The sequence below is a fragment of the Prionailurus viverrinus genome, chromosome A1 (genome assembly GCF_022837055.1).
Source record: "Prionailurus viverrinus isolate Anna chromosome A1, UM_Priviv_1.0, whole genome shotgun sequence".
NCBI classification, from domain to species: Eukaryota; Metazoa; Chordata; class Mammalia; order Carnivora; family Felidae; genus Prionailurus; species Prionailurus viverrinus.
The window spans coordinates 197701164-197721738 of NC_062561.1; the positions used below are offsets into that span (position 1 = coordinate 197701164).

Here is a 20575-nt window from a genome sequence, read left to right on the forward strand (position 1 = left end):
TATGTCCTCTGTCCTAATCATGCCCAGGGCTCCCTACACCAGAGGGCGGGGGTCCAGTGTGGGAGGCTGCCGGCCCTTTTCTGGGGGGGAGGGGAGCGTGGGGTCCTCCTCCTTTCCCCACCCCACCCCCTCACTCAGGCCACCGCCCCCTCTTGCCTGCCCTCCACAGGCCTGCTTCCTCCGCCCTGTCCCCTCGAAGCCACCCTGCACGCTGACCCTGAAAGATATTCTATCGAAAGCACACCCAGATCATGCAAACCCCTGCCCACCCCACGTCCCTCCTCCCCCTCCCCCTCATTCGTCATTCCCACCTGGACCCTGCTGTAACCTGGGAACACTTTGGTGTCTGCCCGGGGCTCCAGGGGAGGCACGGGGGTTACACGGGGGCCTCCATCCCCTGCCCTCCTCTTCCTCTCTCCCTCCCAACTTGCCCCATCCTCCAGGGCCTTCAGGCCCCGCCTCCTTCAGGAAACCTGGTGGGCACATGAGTCCTCAGGGGTCCTTCTCCGACCTGACTTGCTAACCCTTGATGCCTGGGGCCTCGTGGGCCTTGCCATGCCCTGGGCGTCCCTGCCCAGCTCGGATTCTGGCTGTTCCAAGTGTATGGGGAGCCTCCCCTAGAAAAGAGAGGAGTCTGGGCCCTGAACGGAGATGAGAAGATGCTCCCACCTGCCACATAAGAAAGGGAGCTGGTTGGCCAGCAGGCCTGGCGTCCAGTCCCCTCCGCCATGTGACCTTGGGCAAGTCCCTCCTCCCTGGCCTCAGTTCATCCATCTGCGAAATGAGGGCTGAGCTCTGAGTGGGTTTGTGTGCACGCGCGGAGAAGGTAGACGGAGGAGAGGCAGAGGCCACAAGAAAGGACTTGCACGGGGGACCGGCATCACCCGGGGCAACCTCCCACGGCCTCGGGGCCTCTCAGAGCCCCAGAGGGCACAGCTACCCTTTGCGGCCCGGCAGGCTGTCCGCCTGCCTCCTGTCTCACATCATAGACTCCTCCTCCTCAGCGATCTCGCGGTCCACCTCGATGGCAGTGTTCTCGAAGCTGGTGATGCCCCCGTACTTGCGCATGTGCACCATCAGTGGCTTGGGTGACTGGCTCCCCACGAGCGTGGCCACGTACATGCCAGTCCGGTTCTCCTCCAGCGATGGGCCCCAGTCCATGGTCGGTCGGCTGGCCTGCTGGAGCCGCTGCAGCAGAGCAAGGAGAGCGGTGAAAACGGCCGGCGCTCGTGGTGCAGTGCTTCCTGGGGCCGGGCACCGGGCAGAGACCTCACCACAGCACCTGGATCAGTCCGCGCAAGAATCCCAGAGGGCCCGGGCGGTAGCACCTTCCCCAGGGGAGTGAGCCACACGCCTGGATGAGAGTCCTGCTCTGCTGTCACGAGCTGGGTGGCCTTTGGGCATGGGATTTAAGCTTTCCATGCTCTGTTTCCTCCTCTGTAACTGGGGGATCATGATGCCCTCACGGGCAGGCCCTGAGATGCAGCACTTAGCAGGGTGCCGGGAACAGGGCAAGGCCCAGTAAATGGTGTCTTCTGTGACCGCAATCCAGGAGCCCACTCTGGGTGCCTTCCCCTAAATGCTGAGTCCTAAGGAGCTGGGCGGTTTGGGAAAGAGCCAGGAAGCAGGAGAACTGAGACAGGACTGTCACTGACCTTCCAAGTGTCTAACATTTGGCCTCGCTCTGACTCTGATGTCTGACCTTTCCCTCTCAAGCCCCAGTTTCCATGGGAGGAGGGAGGTGACTAAGACAATGACTAAGTCTGGACGTTCCAGGGTTCCTCCCTTTTCCAACTACATTCCCAAAAGCCTTCTGCCTGAGCTTCAGGGAGAAGAGCCCCAGACCCTCGAAGGCAGACGGACAACCAACATCAAGTGGAGCCTGCTGGGTGCAGATTCAAGGAGGATAATGTGTGCGATGCCCTTAGCCCGGGGCCTAGCATGGCTCCATACTCAAAGCATGGTGACACTTAACTGTTGTAGAGCACGTCACCCCACTGCTCAGAAACTTGCCAGTGGCTTACCATCTCACTTAGAATGGAACCCAACGTGCTCACCACAGCCTCCACGTCCTGGCCCCTGCCTGCCTCCCTGACCTCAGCTCCGACCACTCTCCCCCTGCCCTTACCTGCTCTGATCCAGTCTTGCCGACCCCCTTGCTGCCCTCAAACATGCCAGCCCCTCCTGCCTCAGGGCCTTTGCACCGACTGTCCTTCTGCCTGGAATGCTCTCCCCTTCCAAAGCTAGATAGATCACCTTGTCGATTTGGTCAGGTGTCTGTCCCCACACACACCCCCACCCCCCTGGGAGGTCTTCCCAGACACCCTGGCCAAAATACCACCTTCCATCATTCTCTATTCCTAAATTTAGGGTTTGTTTTTTGTTTTTGTTTCTGTGTTGTTGTTGTTTTTTTTAAGTATAGTACTTGCCACTACCTTTATGTATTTGTTTGTTTATTGTCTGTCTCCCACATTAAAATACAAGCTCCCTGAGAGCAAGGACTTAGGTCTGTTCCCAGCTGCACACTAGTGCCTAGATCAAGACTTCCTGACCTGAGAACTGTGGACGTTTCGGCTTGGAGAGTCCCTGCGTAAGGGCTGTTCTGCACACTGAGGATGGTTAGCAGATCCCTGCCCTCTCCCCACTGGATCCCGGGAGCATCCCCTGTGCACACTGTACGCTGTACGCTTACGACAATCAAAGTGCCTCCAGACATTACCAAATGGCTTCTGAGGGCAAAATCGCCCCCGTGAGAATCCCTGGTGGGGAACAAAACATTCACCATGTTCCAGCCTTACGCTAAATGTGGGCTTCTTCAATCCTTACAGAGTCCCTGGGAAAGGGGCATTATGACTTTCATCCTCTACTCCCACAGATACTATCTGGAGGTAAAGTTCAGCAAGGTCGGTCACCTTGGCCAAGCTCACACAGTGGTCATCCTGGGGTTTGAACCCAGGCAGTCTGATTCCATCCTAAACTTTTAGAATACTCTGCTTTTCTGCCCCTCACAGTTCTGAAGATGCTGAGGAGCCTCTTTTCTTCTCACAGCAACCCTTAAGGGTAGGTGTCACTGTCCTCACTTTAAGGAGAGAGAAAGCAAGGTTCAGAGAGGTGTGTTAACTTGCTTAGGGTCATGCAGCTGGCAAAAGGCAGACCTAGGATTCCTCCTAGTGTGTCAGTGCTAGAAGCCCTGGTTTCTGAAGGTGGCACTCCGGACCTGGGCAAGTCCTCTGCAGTGCTGACCCCACAACAACATGGCCCCGCCACCTGGCTGTCTCCTCCTTTCCTTTGCAGACACCCTGGCTGTTACGCAAGGAGACAGGTTTCCTTTAGAGGTACAGGTGGGGCTCCCGAGGTTCAGAGAAGGCAAGGCGTTTGCTCCTAGTCACACAGCAATTGGAGACAGAGCGGTGGCTGGACTCCAGGACTAGCCTGTGGTCTGGGTGGTGCAGTCATTTCTGCAGGGGGAGGGCTCTGAGCCTCTCTCCAGGTGGAGATGTGAAGGTGGGGTGGGGGACAGCAGAGGTGCAGTGGAGCTCTATGGGAGGTGGGAGAAGTAGGGAGCTGGTGAGCAGGCTGGGGGTGGTGTATGGAGGGGCACAGGAGGCTCGATTTGTCACCAGTTCCGGTGGTGTAAATATTCCCACCAAGGTCAGTTTCAAGTTATCGATGGTTTAACAACTGGCTCACAATATCCCTGAGTATTTAACAATTAGCTCTTATGAACCAGCACTAGCTGGCTCTGTTTGGGGGTCCGTAGGCTCTTCCTAGGCCCTAGTAGCCTCCCTCAGCTCTGCTCACTATGACAGCCTCTTGCCCCCAGAGGACTCCACACCCATGGCGTCAGAAGTCCCGAGAGTGTGATGAGGCTCAGAGAGGGGCAGAACATTGTAGTGGTCACACAGCATCACAGCACACCCACTGGCCCACTCCCCTCTTCTGAGGCCTGCAGATCCCCGTGCCCAGACAGCTTGCATTCTCTGTGCTTTCTAGATCTCTTCACAAAGCCTGGCGTGGGCAGGGCTCCCACCATCAGCCTGTTCTCAGGCCACCCGTGGGCTGCAGCAGGGAGAAGAGTGACAGTCCACCCTCTGGGGTCCCTCAGTGTTGCCTTCTGACTTTGAGTTTCATAGGGAAGCTTTGGGCTGGTGACCGGAGTCTAGGTCCTGACCTCTGCCCGACTCACACTGGGACCCTGGGCCATTCCTTTGTCCTCTCCCCAACACACGTGGACACTGGCCAACATCGGTGGTCTCTGGAGTGTGCTCCCCCTCAGAGGCCTCACGTGGCCCTGGGGGCCACAGGGCAGGACCCGAAGCCCCTTGAGACTGCCTTACCCCAAGCAGGATTCATAGCTCAGGCTATTGGCTGGAAAAGCCTGCAAGGCCCTGGATAAGGTGCCGGTGCAGATGTGTTCTGTTCCAGCAGGTGGGCCCGGGGCGGGGCCACGGGTCGGGAAGACCAAGGGCAGACTTACCTCCCAGAGCGAGCCCTCCTCCCGGAGCACGGCCACCAGCATGCCGGCTGGGATCATGAGGCAGGACAGCAGGCCCATCAGGATGCCCAGCAGCTCTGCCCAGGCTGGGAATCTGTAGCTGCCGTACTCTGAGGGCTGGTACTTGACGATGCTGTATACCAGCAGGGCCTGCAGGCGGGGGCCCCAGCATCACAGTGGGCTTCGCACAGGCCCCAGGGCTTGGGGTAGCCCAGGTCTGAGCTACCCGAAGGCCTGAGGGAGCCCAGCTCAGAGCCACCCAGTGTCGGAGATAACCTTAGCTGTGCAGAACCTAAGACGGTCCATCCTCGGAGCCTTTGCAAGGCCTGAGACAGCCCAGCTCTGAAGCACCCAATTCCTGAGACAGCCTGTGCCTGAACTGCTTCAATTCCAAGGCCAAGAAAGCACAGACACAAGCAAACACACGAGCCTCAAAGCCCCCGCCCTAAGGCCCTGAGGCCTGAGAATGCCCCACTCACTTTGCCAATCAAATGCAGGGCTAGGGCCAGCCCGGCTACAACAGCTGGGGACATCAAGGGGACGGGAGTAGACCAAGATCCTGGTGCCCACCCACCCCTCAGCCCTGACAGAGGCCCACTCCGGGGTCAGGGCAGCCCTACCAGCCTGAGTGCCCAGGGCGGGGCCCTACTCTCAGCCCCGGGGCCCCAGCCAGCAGCCTTCTTTCCCACCCATTACCAGAAGCGTGGCCGGGGACAGGAACAGCCAGCAGGCCCTGAAGTACAGGCCCGGCTTGAAGCCCAGCATCATGTGGATGTCCCGGCAGAACCTCTGGATGCCTGCACGGGGGAGGGGAGGAGAATGGCCCCACCAGCAGCCCCTCCTCCACCCCAACTGCCCCGACTGGAGACCCTGGCCCTTGGGACCGGGGACCCAGTGCAGGCGGGCTCCAGAGTAGACTCCCACCCTCCCACGGTGGGGAGCCTCAACGCCGCCTCCCGTGGCCCCTCTCACCATACACCCGGGTGACGGCGAGGCACGTGGTGATCACCACCACCATTAGCCCGAAGCTGGCGCTGTAGTCGTCCAGAAGCACCAGCCAGTACATGCCCCCCTGGAACACAAGTCACAGCTCTGGGGTTCCCTCACCCTGGTCTTGCTCCCTGCTGCGACCCCTTCTCCAGGCAGGAGGTGGGCAGAAAGCAGCCAGGCCAGCGGTGACAGCAAGACGGTAACAGTGGGACGGCTGTCTACCTGCCAAGCCCTTTACACACACCATCCTATCTGAGTCTCACAACAATCCTAGACGTAGACCCCCATCTTATTGGTGGGAAAACAGGCTCCGGGAGGGGAAGCCACTTGTCTTGGGGTCATTCAGCCAGAGCAGGAACCAGGCTGGAGGCCAGGTCTTTTATACTTCCAAGCCAGGACTCTGGGTCCTAGACCGAGCTGCCCTCGGGGAGAGCGCCTGGGGTGGGCCAGCTTCCTCCCGAACAGGAACAAGCCGGTAGCCCAGGGAACGATCACAGACATTGCTGCGGGCGCCTGCCCCTGCCTCACCCACCAGCTGCCCACCCACCCCGAAGCACCACTCACGTCGGTGGTGAGGACCAGCCCCATCAGGTACATGGCCACGCAGATGAGCCCCGAGAACACAGCCTTCTTGGGCCGCAGGTAATACGGGAACTCGTCTGTCACAGCTGTCACAATGGTCTCCAGGAAGGCAAACTGGGGGGAGGGGGGAGGAGGGTCAGAATTCTGCCCCCCTCACAGCACACGTGCACAGACACCCCCAGAGGTACACACAGACACATCACACGGATACATCACGCATAGACAGAGCACACACAGACGCACACACACACACACAGTCGCACATCTCACACAAAGACACACATCACACATGGACACACAGACACACCCACCTCACAGACACAAACACACACCACAGGGGGCCCGCTGGCACACACGAGGCTCACCTGGCTATCCAAGCCAAGAGTCAGGAGCATGAAGAAGAAAAGGAAGGACCAGAAGGGCGACAGAGGCAGCATGGTCATGGCCTGTGGGTAGACGACAAAGGCCAGGCCGGGGCCTGGGCCAAGGGCACAAAGAGTCAGCAGCCTGGGGCACGGGGCAGGCCCCCCACATGCACACTCAAACACACGTGGTCGCTTACATCCACCAGGCCATACTAGTTCAGCCAAGCCCAGAGACGCACGCTATCTGCACACCTCTAACACTTAACTCCTAGGACGCAGGCCAGTGCATTGTTGGTGCTCAAGAAACATAGATTGATAAAATAAATGGATTAACAATGAGTGTGTGAGAGGTGCCTCGGTGGCTCAGTCGGTTGGTCATCCGACTCTTGATTTTGGCTCAGGTCAGGATCCCAGGGTCGTGGGATCGAGTCCCACATCGAGCTCCATGCTGACGATGGAGCCTGCTTAAGGTTCTCTTCTCTCTCTCTCTCTCTCTCTCTCCCTCTCTCCCTCTCCCCTGCTCTCTCTCTAAAATAAAAAAAAAAAAATGAGTACATGAATAAACCCAAGACCCAACATAAAACCTCACTTGCATACACTTACGTATACCATCACTGACACAAACAGTCCCACTAACACACACACTTACACGTCCACTGGCACAAGACACTGATTCGCATCCTCATTTGAACCCTCAGTTCACGTGCACACAGACCTCTTGACATAGGAAATGACTCACTTGGACAAACAAGGCAAGTTACTAAGACGTGATCAAACATAAGACACTCTCGCACAGAAATCCATTTATCTCCGGACTCAGGTTGACGCACACCCCCTTTGCACTCGGACACCCAGAGACCGGCAAAGACACACGCGTTCGTGTGCACGCAAACCCACACACGCACTGGACAAACCCATCCGCGACCTTGCCGGTCCGCGCTGTGCTCCCTGGCCCAGCCCCAGCGGTACCCCCCCCCCCCGCCCCACCCCCTCACCCACCAGGGCTGGCCGGCCTGCCCACCTGCTTTGGCCACTTGGTCCACAGGCACCCCCAGCTCCTGAGACATGTAGCCCAGCACGGAGAAGATGGCGAAGCCAGCCAGGATGCTGGTGATGGCGTTGCCCAGAGTGACGATGAAGGTGTCTCTGCCGGGAGAGGTCCGGGCACAGAAGTCCAGGCCAGAGTGAGCGGGCCCCGCCCTCACCCCAGGAGGCCCGCCCTGGCCAGCCACTCTCCTCCCTGCTCTGGCCTCGAGGGCTCTGAGGCTGCACTGACCTATAGATGTTCTGGTGAAACGTGTTGTAGGAGGCAAAAGTGAGGAGACCCCCGAAGCCCACACCCAGGGAGTAGAAGATCTGAAGAGCAGCTTCGATCCACACCTGTGGCAGGAAAGGGTGCAGATGGAGAGCAAAGAGAAGGGGCTGCACACCGTGGCGTCCAGAGGGCCAAGGAAAGAGGAGGAAGGAGGTGGAGTGAGAGCGAGTCGGCAGGTCCAGGGATGGTTCGGTAAGGAGCCCGGCTCACACGTGACACGGGCCGGGAGCAAACCCTGTTCCAGCACTTACACTGCAGGACTGGGGAAAGTCCCTTTCCGGGCCTCAGTTTCCCCTTCCAGGATCTAGATGATCGCTAAGCTTGGTCCAGTTCTGAAGGAAGTGGCGTCTCACGTAAATTTTCAGTAGATTCATATTGACAGTAAGCCCATTGGAACCCCTTTCCCTCCTCCCTGGAGTTGGAGGGACCCGGATTTGATTCTAGCTCCCCACTTTCTAGCTGTATGGCTTAGGCATGCCACAGCTTCTCCCTGAGCCTCGGGCCCCTCCTCTGAAATGAGGGTGGTGGTGAGGACTAATGACCACGTATGTGCAAAGTGCTAAGGCGTGGTCAGGCGGGCATCCGTTAATAAATGAGAAGTGTTAAAGCCATCGGTACCATTGTTTCCATAATCACAAATGCCCTCCTTGGGGTGTGGAGTCAGATCTGGGTTGGAATTCCGGCTCTGCCACTCCCTAGCCCTGTGACCTTAAGCTTATCACTCTTTTGGGCCTCAGTTTCTTCATCTGTAAAATGGATGAATAATGTCTTCCCTTTTTTTACATTTCTTTTTTAAGTTTTATTTATTTTGAGAGAGAGAGAGAGCATACACGTGCTCGCACGGGTTGGTGGGGGGGCAGACAGAGATAATCCCAAGGAGGCCCCACACTGTCAGCGGGCACCATGAGTGCAGAGCCCAACACGGGGCTTGAACTCAGGAACCAGATCATGACCTGAGCCAAAATCAAGAGTCAGACGCTTAACCGACTAAGCCACCCAGGTGCCCCTTAAGGTTTATATATTTTTTTAGGACTCTACATTAAATGTGGGGCTCAAACTCACGACCCCAAGATCAAAAGTCATTCGCTCCTCTGACTGAGCCAGCCACGTGCCCCAGAATAATGTCTACTTCACAGGATGGTGAAGAATAATAAGTGAAAAAGACACACAGTGTTGAGCACAGAGCCGAGCCCAGGGTCTGGTAGCAGGGGCCCATCACATGGAGGATTCCTACCCCCTTCTTTTTTTTTTTTTAACGTTTTATTTATTATTGAGAGACAGAAAGAGACGGAGCATGAGCATGAGCATGGGAGGGGCAGAGAGAGGGGGAGACACAGAATCCGAAGCAGGCTCCAGGCTCCGAGGTGTCAGCACAGAGCCCAACGTGGGGCTCGAACTCGCAAACCGCGAGGTCATGACCTGAGCCCAAGTCAGATGCTTAACCGACTGAGCCACCCAGGCGCCCCCCCCCCCCCCGCCCCCACCTTCTTTTCCCCAGGGGCGCCCTCTTTCTATTCCCTGGCTCAGGCCTGACCCCTCCCTCTCTGCCCCAGCCCCGAGGGCCTCACCTTGGAAGACAACAGATGGTGGAACTGAGGGGTGAGATAGAACTGGATGCCCTTCCAGGCCCCTGGGAGGGTGACTCCTCGGACCAGCAGCATGAGCAGGATGAGGTAGGGGAACGTGGCCGTGAAATATACCACCTGAGGCACGATAAGTGGGGAGGGAAGGCAGGGGTGACCTTCCTTCCACCCTGCTCCTTTTCCACAAGTCCCCATTTTACCCAACTCGCCTCCCCAGTCTTTGGGTAGGCCAAGATGAGAAGAGCCATCATTCACGATGCTTTTCTTTCCTTCCCTGCACCCCTCCCTCCACACATGGATCCCTCAGCAAAGTCCTGTCGCTGCTTCCCAAGGAGTCCCTGACCCACCCACTCTCTCCAGCTCTGCAGTGCCCTGGTCCGGGCTGCCTTCGCCCCCTTGCCCGGAAGCCTTGCCTTGCAGGGGTTATGAGAGTTTCCCCTCCGATGCGTCCACCCCCCGTGCCCCTAGCCCAGGAAAGCCCACCTTGTGTGGTCAGCAGCCACTGCACATTCCCAAACTCCCCTCCATCCTGTCTCCACCTGTTCCCAAAACTCCAGCCATTTTCTCAGCAAACGCCACCAGGTCTCAGGCTCGTCACCGTCCCGACTTGCACCATGATTGTTTCTCCCCTCTTTCTCATTGGTTTCTACCCTACCTTTCTAGTCTTTCTTTTGGTTCTGTTCCTCGTGGGCGACACTTCCCAGCATTTTGCACAGGGACAAGTTCTAATTTATAAATGAGTGAATAAACCACTCAGAAGGTTTCCAAGTCTTTCTAAAACAGCTTCATGGTCCTTCCCACCCTTCATAACCTCAAGTGGGCATCCGTGGCTTTGTCTGCCTCGCATCCATCTGGCCTCCTTCAGACACCAGTCACCTGACTTTCCCTAGCTGGGACTGACCCCATTCCCAGCTCCAGAGGTGGGCACCTGACCAGACCCAGCCAAGCAGAGCACCCCACCCTCCTGGCCACAGTGATCGGTTCAGGGGTGGGAACATGACCCAGCCTACACAGTGAGACCCAGTTCTAGGGTTTTTGAGAACTGGAGCAAGGGAGAACCTTTCACCAAGCAGGTAAGATACAAAGCACTCCTGAGAGACCAAGAGAACCACATTCCTGATAACATCCTTTGAACCCCTAGACCCAGCTATACCTGAAGCACACCCTCTGGATTTTCCAATCGAGTGTGACAACTGGGTTCTGGTCAGTTACCTCTGACTCATACACCCACCTTCCAAACATTCAACAAACACATGCGGACGGAACCTCTTCAAAGTGCCAAGCACTGGGTCAGGATGCAAACTTGAGTAACAGATCAGTCCTGTCCCTGGCAAGTTTCTAGCCACTGCCCACCCTTACCGCCACATCTTTCTTCCTCCCCCTTCCCAATCCCTAGCCACCCACCGCCCCCCTCCCGGCCCCTGCCCTTGAACTTTTTCCCAGTAGGAAGTCTATTCATCCTCTCAGGCTCAGTCCATGCCCTGCCTCCTCTGGGAAGTCCTCACACCTCCCAGCCCCTCAGGCCTCTAGGGCCTCCCAGAAGGCCCTACCTTGCCCGAAGACTTCACGCCCTTGAGGATACAGAGGAACACGATGACCCAGGCAAGCAGCAGGCAGAGGCAGAGGTTCCAGCGGATCTCCCCAGGACTGCCAATGCCCCGGCTGCCTTGGATGTGGAGAACGTAGCGGCTGTGGGGGATGGAGATTTGAGAGTCCTCTGGTCACCCTGCCACACGCCACACACGCGGGGCAAAGCCGCGGCCAGCAAGATTCCTATCACTGTTATCACCAGCATCACGATTGCCTGCCAGCATTTACTCAGCATGATTATCCAACAGGCTGGATGGCACAATCGTACCTTCTTTCCCTTAATCCTCACAGTGACCCTCAGAAATATATGACCAGACCCACGTCAAAGGCAGAGCATCAGAAGCCAAATATATTGGGTAAGGTTGCACAGCTGGTCACTGAAGAGCTGGGATTAGAACCGGGGTCCACCTAACACCAGCACCGGCACTCGGCCTTCCAGGTGCACGCCGAGCCCCTGGGGGACGCCGGCCCATCCTCGCCCCCTCCCTGCTGCCGGCGCCTAGGGGCCCGCGGCGGCCTGACCTCCAGTACTCCTCGCTGGGGCTGACGGTGCTGGTGAGGTTGAGGGGCAGGGCTCCATTGCCATCCTTGGAGCCTCTGTGCTCAAGGCAGAGGTCTGTGTTCCACCAGTTGCCACAGTGTTCCCAGGGCAGGTTGCTGGTGAGGGAGGCGAAGAGGTAGAAGAGGACGTAGGCGATGATCATGTTGTAGTAGATGGCCACCAGGCCTACGATGAGCAGCATGGCCGCGCCGGCACCTGGGGGTGGGGGAGTAGGGGCTGCCCTCAGGTCGAGGCCTCCTGCAGGCCAGGCTGTGTGGCCTCCGGAAGCCATCCCCTCTCTGAGCTTCATCACCCCCGTCTGCCTAGAGGTTGGGGGAAGGGGGGCAGCCTCCCTGCCTCCCCCAGGCCCAGACCCCTCCAGGGACGATGAGGCCTCACCTTTGAAGAGGGGGCTGATTTTCCAGACGGCCAGGGGTCCCAGGCTGGAGAACTGGCCCAGAGAGAGCTCGAGGAAGAAGAGGGGGATGCCACAGATGGCCAGCATGAGGAAGTAGGGCACGAGGAAGGCACCTGCGAGGAGGAAGGAGGTTGGGGAAGGTCCCGGGTGGGTCAGCTCCCCTAAAGCCCAGCTCCGGCCCCGCCCCTGCCCTGATGGCAGACACCTGCGACCCCACGGAGCACTTCTCATGCAGACTGGGACTGTCCTTTTATACCAGCTCACTGAGAGCCAAGGGGGCTGGTGGGGATCTCCCCACCTCTGCAGCCCCAGGGCACAGAGGAGGGCTAGGTCTCGAGCAAACACTGAGTGAGTGAACGAATAAAGGAGTGAATTCCCTGCCGGAGAAAAGTGCAAATGCCTCAGTATGGAAATGAATGAACACCCTGCAGAATCTGGCCCTGATCTGCCACGCCCCCTTAGATGCTTGTGGCTGCCACGGGCCATCCCGTGTGCCCAGTATCCCTCCCCATTTGCTTCTCATACCAGTAGCTGTCTCCTTTAGAGAACTGCCCACCACTATAGGGCTCTGGGAGGACTGTCACTCACAACAGCCACCCCACCCCACCCCCTCAGATGTATTTATCCCAAGCCAAGCCAGTTCAAGACCTTCCCTGCGGTCCTATATGGATTCACTCAGAGACAACAGTTCTGAGGATAAAGTCATTCCAGAGTTGTCTGTGCGCCCCCCCCCCCCCAGCCCAACCTCAAGGAGGGAGCCTGTCCCAGCAGAAAATGAGGTGAGCACCCAGAGAGAAACAGAATCGGGAACCAGGGAAAGGGAGAGCCAGCAGAACTGGGGCCATTATTGAGTTCCTAGAGCATCAGAGGCCAGCTACAGTCCCACACTTCCTGGTCACAGCAATTCATCTTTTCCTTGCCTCATCTACTCCTATTTGGATTTCTGTCGCTCTGCCAATAGGTGTTTCTTCAATGAGTTTGGCAGAAATGGGAAGGAGGCTTCGAGGGCGGGTGGGAGCACGCTGGCTCTCGAGAAGGTAGAATGGAAGGTGGAATGTTGGGTCGGCCACCAGATGACCTTGGACAAGGAACCTGGCCTCTCCAAGCCTTGGCCGTCAGATCAGGACAATGGTGCCGCCCAGGAGGGTTGTCGTCAGGGTTAAGTGAGAACACCAAGCCCGGGGCCTGGCAGATGGTGAGTGTTCAACCCCAGCTACTGTTAATGAGACATCGAACAGTCACTTGATGGCGAAGCAGGGACGGTGGAGGATTTGTTGAAGATGGGGGAGACTTCACATATGCAGTCTGAATGGAAAGAACCAGGACAGGAGGGCGGATCGAAGATTTGAGAGTGAGAATGACTGATGGAGTGAGGTCCTGGCGGGGGTGGGGGAGAAGGGGGGGATGGGAGAACTTTGAAAGCACAGTGATCGCTGAGAGGCAGATAGAGGCTGCTCTCAAGAAGTGGAGGAAGCCTCTCTGCCCATCTCTTGGGGTCCGGGAAGGGCCAAGGCCTTGGGGGAGAGCCGAGTAGGTATCCGCACTGGGCATGAGGGAGACAGAGGAGGGGATGAGTGATGAAAAAAGACAAGGCAGAGGGAGCTCGCTTCTCCCAGCCCCGTTCAAAGCCCCAGTTCAAAGAATTGAACTGCTTTCAATTCTGCTCAAGGTCGCAGGGGAGATGGTGGCCAAGGCCACTTAAAACCTCACTCCACCCCCAGCCGTGGCCTACTAGCCTAGATGCCCCTCAGGCAGGCCCCCGGGCCCCTACCTCCTCCGTTGGTGTAGGCTCGGTAGGGGAAGCGCCAGACATTCCCCAGGCCCACGCAGTAGCCGATGCAGGAGAGCAGGAAGTCCAGTTTGCCTGTCCAGTTCCCCCGGTCCGCCGCAAAGTCCACATCCAGGTCCACGTCCCCCTGCTCACTGGGGGTCATCAGTAGGTCTGGGGTAATGGGCTGCCAGTAGGAGAGACCAAAGGGGTGAGGGAGAAAGGTGAGGCCAGGGTAGCACTGTGATGCCTCCGCCCCCCTAAACAAAAATAAGAATATAAAATCAAACAGGGCTAAATGCAAAGATACTCTCCTGCTTGGGAAAATCAACCGCTCTTGCCTGGGCTCACGTGGTCCTACGCAGGAGCGTCTCTGGGTTGCAGGGAACTACAAACGCATGAGGCCAGCAGGATGGCTCAAGCACTAAGAGAGCTACCTGGGTCTCAGTTTGGTTAGCACAGAGGTCAGATGAAGGGATGGTCCTATGTTGATGACGATGCGACGACGATCTTAATGACAGTTACCGTGGACTGAGCTCTCACTACGCGCTCCGCGCACTCAACGTTTCACCTGATTTCATTCTCAAAATAACGCTACAAGCTGAGTAAGTACTGGTCTAAGCGCTGCTTCACTCATGAGGAACATCGAGGCTCACGGAGGTGTCATGATTTTATGCGACTGCCTGGTGGAGAGCTGGGTCTCGGGCCCAGAGCTTCCTGACACTGGAGCCCGTGTCTTCAACTGCTGGTGCTGGCCTTTTTTAAAAAAACTGTTTTTAAATGTTTATTCATTTTTGAGAGAGAATTAAATTTCTTAAAAAAAAATGTTTATTTATTTTTGAGAGAGAAAGAGAGTCAGAGTGCAAGCGGGAGAGTCAGACAGAATCCAAAGCAGGCTCCAGGCTCCGAGCTGTCAGCCCAGAGCCCCATGCGGAGCTCGAACCCACAAATGGTGAGATCATGAGCTGAGCTGAAGTCGGACGCTTAATCGACGGAGCCACCCAGGTGCCCGTGGTGCTGGCCTTTTGTTACTCTATCCTGGGCACCGTATTTTAAGAAAGACATAGGTTGGAGCATGTCCACTGGGCAGGTGGCCAGACAGGACGGTGTTCAGGAGAAGTAGTCACGGGAGGACAGGGGAGAAGTAGGGGCCCTTAGCATAGAAAGAAGAGGCCTTGGAGGGAACACGGGTTCCCCTGAGGGAGGAATTGAATTCATTCTCTAGTGGCTCAGGGAGGCCTATGGAGTGCTGTGAATCTTAGTTCACGAGCAGAAAGAGGCTACTGAGTTCTGGTCTATCTCAGAAAGTCACAATCTTCCTGTCATTACAGGAGAGATACGTGCACAGAGGGGAACGGAAACCAGCGGTCCCTAAGGTCCCTTCCTGCAATTTAAGGAGGGTGGGGAAGTGCACTGGGCATTCTCCCTTCAGACTGGGGCTGGGAAATGGAGGTCCTCCTCCAGCCGCTTAGAATGCTGGCCCTGGGGGTGAGTTAGCCTGTAGGGGAGCCCAAAGATATCAGGATAACTATCTACAATTCAGAGAGCAGTCCCCAAAGTGTCTCCTGGAATGGGTCAGAAGAAAGGGACAGCCACACCCTTCCTGCTTGCCTCTGAAATTCAGACCCTTGGCAGAGAAGAATGCAGCTGCAAAGAAGGCCGATTATCAAATCTCATGGTTTTGAGAGAGGAGAAAGGACGCCCTGTTTCCTGCTCAGCAGTGGTTATAGGAAAACAGTGATATCTCTGGACTGGGAGTCAGGAGACTACAATTCTAGTCCCAGGTCGGTGCCACTTCACAGTGTGACTTTAGGAAAGAGTTTTCTGAGCCTTGTTTCCCCATTTAGACACAGAAGGCATCGAATAAATCAGTGTTTCCAAAAACACATCCCTTTGGATGTTCACAGGTGCTCAGCGGCAAAAAGGATTCTTGAGGCAAAGGAGTTTCGGGAGGGATCGTCTGGGTGGCTCAGTTGCTTAAGCATCGGACCCTTGATTTCGGGTCAGGTCATGATCTCATGGTTTGTGAGTCTGAGCCCCGAGGTGGGCTCTACGCTGACATGGCTGACAACATAGAGCCTGCTTCGGATTCTCTCTCTGCCCTCCGCCCGCTCCCACTCCCCCCACTCCCCAGGCCTGTGTGCACACACTCTCTCTCAAAATAAATAAGTAAACTTAAAAAAAAAGAAGAAGAAGAAGAAGAAGTTTGGGAAACACTGGGTTAACACAAAGCAAAAGTTTTCTTTACTGTAGGACTTGTCAGATCCTTTAATGGACCAATACCCACTGCAATTCTCCAAATAAGGACTAGAACAGACAGTATGCTGCAATTCTATTTAAGAAAAGGGTTTTAAGAAGCTAGCATGCTGAGCTTTATGCAGAGAAGTGTAGGTCTATCTGTTAGTCTTCTGGTTCTAATGGTCTGTGAGGGAGGCTTCACCAGAGGCACTTACAGTGGTTGAAGACCAGATCAGATCCTAGCACAGGGACTCAGTAATCAGTTATTGATGAGATATTCCCCCCCCCCCCCCCCCCCCGCCAATTCCCCTTCCCGGCACCAGCCAAGTAGGTGTCTACACACAAACTGGGTGGTGACAGAGGAGGCTTTTCAGGGATAAAGACGGGGAAGGGAGAGTGCAGGTGTCACAGGACTGGAGGTGTCTGGCTGGCTGCGGTGACAGGGTCGGGGCAATGGGTTCAGGTGGCAGAACGGGGGTAACAGTACTGAGGTGACTCTCAGTGACAGTGGCGACCATAGTAATGATCCTGCCTGAGGCTGGCTGTTGGCCAGAGGGCCAGCGGCAGCAAGGACAGCCTGGCATAATTATGGGTGATGGTGATAATGAGGAAGAGTGTGAAAAAGCCCTTTCCAGTAATTGGGCTTGCGGTGATCTCAGACATGCTGGGCTGAGGATAGCAGTGGCCCCCAGACTGATCTGAAACTCACCCCTGCCCTCTGATGCCCCTTTCCACAAGGTCCCTCCCCAGCTGGGTGGGTACTAGCTCTCTGGAATCACTCCCTGCCAGGCGAGCTCCAGGAGGTATGGAGGAGCAGCTAGTTAACATTGGCCCCTGAAATGGGGTAGTGTGACAGGCCAGTCACCCTGTGACCACCCCCCAACCCTGTTCAGGCTAGCTGGCAGGAGGGCCCAGTAATGAGGTTCCTCTGATCTCTCCTGAGAAGCTGCTGCCCTTTCTCTGCTCACAGAGCAGTCCCGGCTCTCTGTTTCCATGGTGACAAGAGTTCCAAGAGCAGGATGCTGCCAGCTCTTCTGTCCCCCACCTCCTCCGATCAGAGGGAAGCCTGCTCCTGCTCCAGGGACAGGGGATTGGGTCCTCCAAAGATGAGCCAATCTCAAGACCACCTGGAGCCCCCAACACCACCATGGATGAATCCCAGGAGGCTGGCAACAAAGAGGATGGGACTGGCTGGGAGACAAGCGACCAAATCAATGGGGCAGGGTTGGAAGCTTAATGAGTCGCTTCACACTTCCGCCTGTGTGTGAAGCTCCCACCCCCGGTCCCCCCCCGCCCCCCCGCCGCCTATCCGGAGTCACGCAGAAACAGAATCGTGGGTTTGCCAGACCTGCACCCCCTCTTTTAAGAACCAACAGATGTAGGTCACTAGCAGCAGCAGGGGCCGGAAGAGGTTAGCCTGCCCCCAGCCAAGGCTCTCACACCTTCTTCAGGATGCGAGAGACAATAGAAATGTGGAGTCCAACTTCATCATTGTGCAGATGAAGACACTGAGTTTCAGGGAGGGAAACAGACGAGCCCAAGGTCAAACAGCAAGTTAAGGGCAGACTAAGACCTGAACCCACCCTCCCTGACTTTCAGCCCAGTGCTCGTCTCTGAACACCGCTGTTCCTTTGCTGATACCTGGCATTCCTCACTCCCTGCCCCATTCACCTTGAGACCCAAGGAGGGGACACAGAGGCCAGGCGGCCCCACCCCTGCCCTGTTAGTCCTAGGCTACTCAGCCCATCTTTAGGAAAGCAGCTAGCTGCATCTCCCACGTCTGTTTTTGCCTTGTCTATAAAGTGGGGCTAGAGAGACCTAGCCCCCAGAATTTTGGAGGATTACATGAGATAAGGCTTCACAGACTATGGCTATTTACATTCTGTGTGGTCTGGTGGCAGTGGAGAGGGGAGGAAAGGAAAGGAGAGAGAGTAGGAGAATGGAAAAGAACGGAGGGCAGGGCCCAAGAAGACCCAAGACACACACCGATGGCCCCAGATGCAGGGGCAGAGAGCGTGAATTGGCAGGGGAGGGGGGCGGACAATAACACCAGCCCCTGTGAGTTCTCTCATATCTACACCTACCGGCCCTGTGGGGTCACCACATCCCCCACTCCCCCACCCCCCACTCTTAAGCCCAAAGCCAGAAAACTTGACCCAACAACACAGGCTCCTCGGGCCGGGAGGTCTGACCCCACAGGAGGAGGTGGGAAGAGGCTGAGGTCCTGGCCCAGGGCTCCAAGAACACAGATTTGCCCACCTCTCTCATGCCAGCCTCCACCCCACCCCCGTATCCCTTGGGTCTCCCATTTCCTCCCTCCCTGCCTTCGCCTCCTGCCAGCCCTGCAGTGGGGCAGCCTGGGGTCTTAGCAGGGAAGCTAAAGCCGGTGGGGAGGAAGCAGGTGGTGGGTCCCCGCAGGGCAAAAGCGCGGGTAGGAAAGATAGCGTCCCCCTGCTGGCTCTCCGCCGCTGCTTCAGTGTAGAGCGCACCCACCCGATGAGGACCAGGGCGGCTCCCCGCCCCCCACCCCTGTAATTAGTCCAGCTCAAGGCTGGCCCTCGGCTATTCTTACATCCCCAACCCCAATCAGCCCCCGGAGGAAACAGGTGGGGGGCTGGAGAGGGGCGGGCGCCTGGCCCCAGCCGCCCTATCCCACGCCTCCTGGGGTTTCAGACACCTGTTCGAAGGACCCGGCCCAACGAACCTCGGTCCCCTCACGCACATCCCGACCCCCCGATGGGGAAGGCCGTGTTGCCAACCCTCCTCCCAACCGCATCCCCCCCACCCCCCTGCCCCAGCAGACCGCGACCCCGCCCCTCCTTGCCATCTAGCTCAGCCCGGACTCCCCCAGAACCTCGCAATGGTCCAGGCGCCCTCCCCGACCCTCCCGGGGCCTGGACGGGGGGCGGGCCTCTCTCTGCACTCCGCCTTCAGGTGTGCCCCCGCCCCCGTGTGCGCCCCCTCGTCCTCGTGCCCTACCTTGCGATGGTGAGCTCCCTGGAGCTTCTTCATCTTGGAGGGCGGGTTACCGGGGCTTCCCGGCTTGCCTTCCCCTGAGAGCAGAGAGCGAGCGAGGGAGCCAGAGATCGCGCAGCCGGCCGGCCGCCGCGACTTTGCCCCGGCGGCTCCCGCGCACCGGCTGGGGGGGCGCGGGCTCGGGCGCAGGCGCTGCCGTCTGTCGGCTGCGGGCGTGGGGCGTGGGGCGCGCGCGCCGGGCGCCACGAACGCCCTGCCTCTCCCTGCGCAGCGCCCCGGGCTGGGGAGGGGAGCACGGCTGCGCCCGCGTAGCCACCCAGACAGACGGCTGACGGACGGACAGCCGGGGGGATGCGCGCGCCCCCGCACGCAGAGCTGCGGATTGGAGGGGCCCGAGCGCGGGAGGAGGGGGGGTCCGAGACGGAAACCCTCGGAGGTCCGGAGGCCTCGGGCCACCGTCTCCTGCGTGACCTTGGGCAGGTAACCTGCCCTCTCTGGGCCTTCCTTTCCCCAGTTGGGCAGTGAGAGGCAGGCCACGTGCACGGACACTAACAGCCGGGCTCTAGGTTCCAGCGATCCAGGCAGCGCCTCCTCTTTGCTGTGTGACCTTGCCCACATTCCTTAAGCGTGCTGTGCTGTGCTGCCTCTTCATCTGGAGAATGGGGTTAAGAATCTGCCCTCCCTTACAATGATGTGGGGAACCCAGGGAGATTGTGCATAGAAAACAGGTAGCACCGGGCCTGGCACATAGCAGGGGCTCAGCTGGCGTTTATCGACTGACTAGAGGTTGCCCGCTAATGCCAAGAAAAGGACACAGCAGCCATTAATCAGATATTTTTCAGTCGCCCACGGTATTTATTGTGCCAGATCCTGGGCTAGGTCCTATTGTCTCAACACAGGGACCCGGAGAGACAGATGGTGCTATCCCTATTTTACAGATGAAGAAACTGAAGCAGAGAGGTTGAGTCAAGGTCACAGAGCTAGTGAGTGACCCCAGTGACGGAGTCAGGCCTCATGGACCTTCTGGGCTGGTGGAGGTCTTGAACATGTCTCCTTAACCTGGGAGAGGTTTGGGCCAGAAGAGACAGGGCAAGCGTCACCGTGTTGTTGTCATGGCTTGTGACTTAGATCGTGAGCACCTGGGTTTCTCCCACCAGCAGTATGACCTCAGGACTGTTAGAATTTCACATCTCTAAGATGAGCCATCAGCCACCCCGTGCCCGACTGACCTCTCGGAGCAGCGTGAGGGTCCGTGTGAGCCTGTGACTAGGATAGGAAATTATTAGCTAGAGCATTCATGTTCTTTCATCTATGGGCCTGAACTGGTATAAGCTAGTGGACCCAGCATATGCATTGCAAATCATGCCCCTTTCATTCAAAGGTGTCCCAGTTCAGACACTAAATCATAGGGTTGCCCTACCATCAGCCAACATGCGGAGGTCTTTGGGGAGAGTGAGGATAAGGGTCTGCTGCCTCTCATACCCCCGGAGTCTGGAAGGGGCAAGAAGGGTTTACACTGAAGTGTGCTTCGGGAAAGGGGCTGGCGGGTTCTGGGCACACCTGCTCACCCAGAGACCCCTTTCTTTAAGTCCGGCCTCAAGGGCAGGCCAAGGGCTCTCCAGATACAGGAGGAAGGAGCCCTTTGGGCCTGAATGTGAAGGGAAGGAACATTTATTGAACCCTACTGTGTTCGTTTGATGAAGGCTTATATCCA

General features: G+C 57.3%; 1 protein-coding gene across 1 annotated transcript; it reads right to left on the reverse strand.

The window, feature by feature from the left end:
- Positions 1-304: 304 nt before the first annotated feature.
- SLC6A7 (solute carrier family 6 member 7) lies at positions 305-18991 on the reverse strand. Its single transcript, XM_047868726.1, has 14 exons — positions 18865-18991; positions 13651-13834; positions 11861-11992; positions 11443-11677; positions 10881-11019; positions 9316-9450; positions 7709-7812; positions 7454-7578; positions 6433-6545; positions 6050-6181; positions 5468-5567; positions 5192-5292; positions 4478-4645; positions 305-1188 (listed from the first exon to the last, which is right to left on the reverse strand). Exons 1-14 carry the CDS (start codon positions 18895-18897, stop codon positions 979-981), a joined length of 1911 nt encoding a protein of 636 aa, XP_047724682.1. The 5' UTR covers positions 18898-18991; the 3' UTR covers positions 305-978.
- Positions 18992-20575: the final 1584 nt, after the last annotated feature.

Bases quoted from the DNA above. Each gene is read 5' to 3' on its own strand.
- SLC6A7 (XM_047868726.1), bottom strand. From the start codon at position 18,897: ATGAAGAAGCTCCAGGGAGCTCACCATCGCAAG. The intron at 13,835-18,864 runs GTAGGGCACGAG...TCCTACTGGCAG, and splicing joins AGGGAGCTCACCATCGCAAG to CCCATTACCCCAGACCTACT. The intron at 1,189-4,477 runs GTAAGTCTGCCC...GCTCTGCTGCAG, and splicing joins AGGAGGGCTCGCTCTGGGAG to CGGCTCCAGCAGGCCAGCCG.